The 3,701-nt window shown below is 55.8% G+C and overlaps 2 protein-coding genes across 2 annotated transcripts in view; both read right to left on the bottom strand.

The window, feature by feature from the left end:
* LPMP_344960 (hypothetical protein) overlaps positions 1-245 on the bottom strand; it is a gene marked incomplete at both ends in the record, with an annotated part of 1,207 nt that extends 962 nt beyond the window's left edge. The window contains one exon of the mRNA XM_010704613.1: positions 1-245. Within this exon, the coding sequence (XP_010702915.1) occupies positions 1-245 (245 nt within the window).
* Positions 246-1,188: 943 nt separating this feature from the next.
* LPMP_344950 (hypothetical protein) lies at positions 1,189-3,348 on the bottom strand (the record flags this gene model as incomplete). Its single annotated transcript, XM_010704612.1, has 1 exon — positions 1,189-3,348. The coding sequence occupies one exon, from the start codon at positions 3,346-3,348 to the stop codon at positions 1,189-1,191; it is 2,160 nt and encodes a 719-aa protein (XP_010702914.1).
* Between the last annotated feature and the right edge of the window lie 353 nt (positions 3,349-3,701).

The following is a 3,701-nucleotide window of genomic DNA, read 5'->3' as shown; positions in this document are numbered from 1 at the left end:
CGGAAAGGTAGGGATTCCATGAAGCCTATCTCTAAGGCGCCGCCTGTGCGACCCCGCGTACGCCCTGCGTTCGAGGGGTGCAGCCTCGTGTGTGGGCGGAAGCCGCGCCGCTCCTCTGACTTGATCGCCATACCGTCGGTGAGGCGGTCGTCGGCGTTCACGCAGAGGGAATCAAACTTGAACTCCTTTTGGCGTACAGGGAGTTTCGCCGTGGCGTCCAAGGGGGATAGGAGATGGTGTGCCATCCCTCATGGAGGACAGAAGAGATCGGCGTATGTCCAGGCGGTGGAGGTGACGGGGGGAGGGGGTAGCATATATGTTATAGATGTATATATACATATAACCTAAGGGATGAAAGAGACGAGAGGAAGAGCAGTGGCGGCGGATGGGAAGGTGTCAAAAAGACTCTTGTATAGACACTATCAGAAAGGGACGGAGAGGGGCCGGAGATGAGCCTACTCTACCTGTATTCCAACACAGGCAGCGTGAGTAACAAACAGAGAAAGGCGCGAGTGCTGAAGCAGGAGCATATGTGGATTAAGAACGTGAGATGAGACGATGGCGGCGGCGATGGGGACAAAGCAGACAGGCAAGATTGCCACTGTTGTAGAGCGGAGAAGGGAGGGAAGGCAGTGAGGGCGATGGAGGGCTACTTCACAGCAACAAGAGCAGGTGGACAGCAGGCTCTCTGCCTACTTGCCGTCTACCTGGACATTAGATCCTATCGGAGGTCAACCCCTCCTCCCCTAGTAGTGTAGACAATCAAGCCCCGCAGCGGGTGCTTCTATTTCATGCAATTCGTGTCATCACGAGGTTCCCTACCGGAAAGAGGAAGAGGTGCCAAGGAGCGAAATCGACGAGCAGCACAACAAAGCCAAGCCGCGCCAACAAGGAACCCACGCAAGCCATTCTCTCGACACAGCACAAAAAAATGCAGTGATCGAGGCGTGCGAAGGCACGAGAAAAAATCGTCCCTATTCAACACCGAGTAGACTCTACAGCGGTCAAGTACAACAGAAAGAGGCCTCGTCACAGTCACAGCGAAATTGGTGCGCGCCACAGCCTCGCCCATACAACGGTAGGAGTGGTGCTGATGTGTGCGTGTGTATGTGTGCCTGTCAGCAAGGCAGCTACAGCAGCGAATCACCTCTCCCACCCACCCCTAAAAAAAAAAAAGAAGGGGAAAAGTCAAAATGACTGCCGGATTTGCTCTTCCCACTCGGTGAGTGTAAAAGGCATCCACTTCTGCGGTTGTGTGGACCAGGTGCGGCCATTCAACACCGCCTCCATGCGATCGAAGCAGTCCCGCACCGCGGCGATGGAAACGTCAATGAGCTTGGTACGGGACTTGATATCCATCACAACCTCCACATTGCAGTAGTGAATCTTCTTCAAAAGAGCGCCGGTCACACGTCGACACCATTGTTTTACTGCCATACGCTGCGACTTGCGAAGCTCCTTCGTTGATCGCGGCTCGATAGACATCAGCTCGGAGTGGACTGAAAAGGCGGGAAAACACTCATGCCAGCTCGCACCGAAAGCGTTCACGTGTTGCAGCCGCTCCGAGTTGAGTATGTTGAAGAGCTGGGAAAGCGGCAGATCAGGCGGGGGTGGTTCCGCGGCGTCTTTGCGTTCAATGGCTCCTACACGCAAGGAGATTGCTGGTGGCACCGCTTCTGCGAGTCGTGTCGTGAAGCACGCCTCGCGACGATAGTTTTCCTCCAAGAAGCACAAGTTGTTGATCATGAAGATGTCCACGGAAAATCGCACGTCGCTGCTGAGGAGAGAGAGGGAGTCGGGCTTTGTACGGTGATTGCGCTTGGCTAGCATTTCCTGCTGAAGCTCTGCCGCCGCTTCTGCCAATGTCCGCAGGTCGTCCACCGCACCAATCACACCGCGAGTGAGGTAATCCTCCACCTCCTGGCGCGACTCGTAATCGGCGTTGGCAGCAATGATGCTGCCATACAACACAATGCGCAGTGAGCCGTAGAAGGAGGTGAGTAGCGCCTTGTGGAAGTAAAGGACGTTCGTCGCCGACTCGTGCACCGTGCAGTCGACGGAGGGAAACCACTCCGTGCGGCGCATGGATCGCGCGTACTCTTTCAGCGCCTCCTTCTCCAGTCCCCCTTTCGCGTTGACGTACCCATCCAGCAGCTCACGGATTCGGTAGATGAAGTTGTCCACTGAGTCATCGACGTGGTCAACGAAGTCCCTGTTCTCGCCAGGGATCGATTTCGACAAGGTCTTCCACTTCCAAAACTCCTCCATGAGGTCGAGCCCAATGAAGATGTAGTCCCGGAAGTAGCGGGGTGTCGGGAAGAGGCCGGCTCCTTGGCCGCGCGAGTCGACGAATAGCTTCGTCGGGTTGCTAAAGAAGGAGGTATCGACCTGGATAACCCTGATGGCACGCCGATAAATTACCTCGAAGACAACGGTGGCCAACTCGCTCGGGATGTCCGCCACGGAATAGTCGTCTTCCAGCGGCTCGAGTACATACTGCTGCAGGCACGCACACGCGTCCGTCACCAGATCCCGTGCCGACTCACTGATGCGCAGCAGTCCATGGTCTCCGTGCTGGTAGTGTCTCAGCACTGGAAGCACAGAGGAGCGCGATGTTAGTGCGCTCTTTCCCGTTTCCTCGTCGCGGTACGTGCCATCAAATTGCGCCTGTATTGCCGCTACCAGCTTTTCCTCAAATAGTCTCCGCACGTCTTTTCGAATGCAATCCGTTCGATTGAAGTTCTCGCCGAGGCGCTGCACAATCTGATCGACGCCCTGTAGCGCTGCCTCATTGCGGATCAGTCGGTTTGCCGTCGGCTTCAGGGTGCTGCTCAGCTGTGGGACACCGCTGAAGCGAACTCCTGTCTGGCTTGTCGGCCCTCCTACCCCGGCGCTGGGCTGCGACACCTTGCTCCGTTGCAGTGCGTTGATGAAGGCCGTCTTCACAAAATTTTCGCTGATGCGCACAATCTGCTGCAACTGGATCTCTGTCCTGGCCTCGATCTCTGCCCCGTAGTGGTTCGGTGGGTGGCTCGCTAGGTAATCATCCGCGTAGACAAGGTAGTCGATGCATCGTGTGATGGCTTCCAAGCTCGACTCCTTTCCGCTCAGCACCGCTGGTAGGGCGGGTGGAGGATGATAACAACGCGCCGCTTTCGACATTTCCTCGATGGTGAGGGTGATGTTCTCCTGCGCCACATCCCATGGCTTAACGTCGCGTATGATCTCATTTGCGCGAACTGAGATGGCACTCGAGGTGTCGGCGAACGAGTCGATAGCCTTTGCGCTGGCTCGATTCAACGCGTCGAGGATATTCAGCTGCTTCTCGAGCTGCGCTAGCGCCGACATGTCAGTGACACCGAAGAAGAGAGAAAGACTACGCAAGACGGTCACTCAGCCTCCAGTCTTATGAAGTTTGTGTGATTGCGGGTGCGCCAATCACATCTCAAGTGCACGCAGTCAGCAGAGGTTGGATCGAGAAGCCACGTTAAGGTAGCCACATCATTCGTAGAGAGCAGTCCCCCACACCCTGCCACACGTACACACAAAGTAAACGGGGTGGAAGAGGTACGATTCAGGAGAACACGCAAAGCGTTGGCTGGGGTGGGTGCAGTTTGCCACTAATGCTCGAGTGTGTTGAGCACGCTATGGGGGAGAAGAAGCGTGCACCTCTTAGTGCACAACAAATCCAAAGCAAAAAT

The sequence above is a fragment of the Leishmania panamensis genome, assembly GCF_000755165.1.
Source record: "Leishmania panamensis strain MHOM/PA/94/PSC-1 chromosome 34 sequence".
Taxonomy (NCBI): Eukaryota; Euglenozoa; class Kinetoplastea; order Trypanosomatida; family Trypanosomatidae; genus Leishmania; species Leishmania panamensis.
Note: the sequence above shows the minus strand (reverse complement) of the source record. Positions and strands in the feature narration are given on the sequence as shown.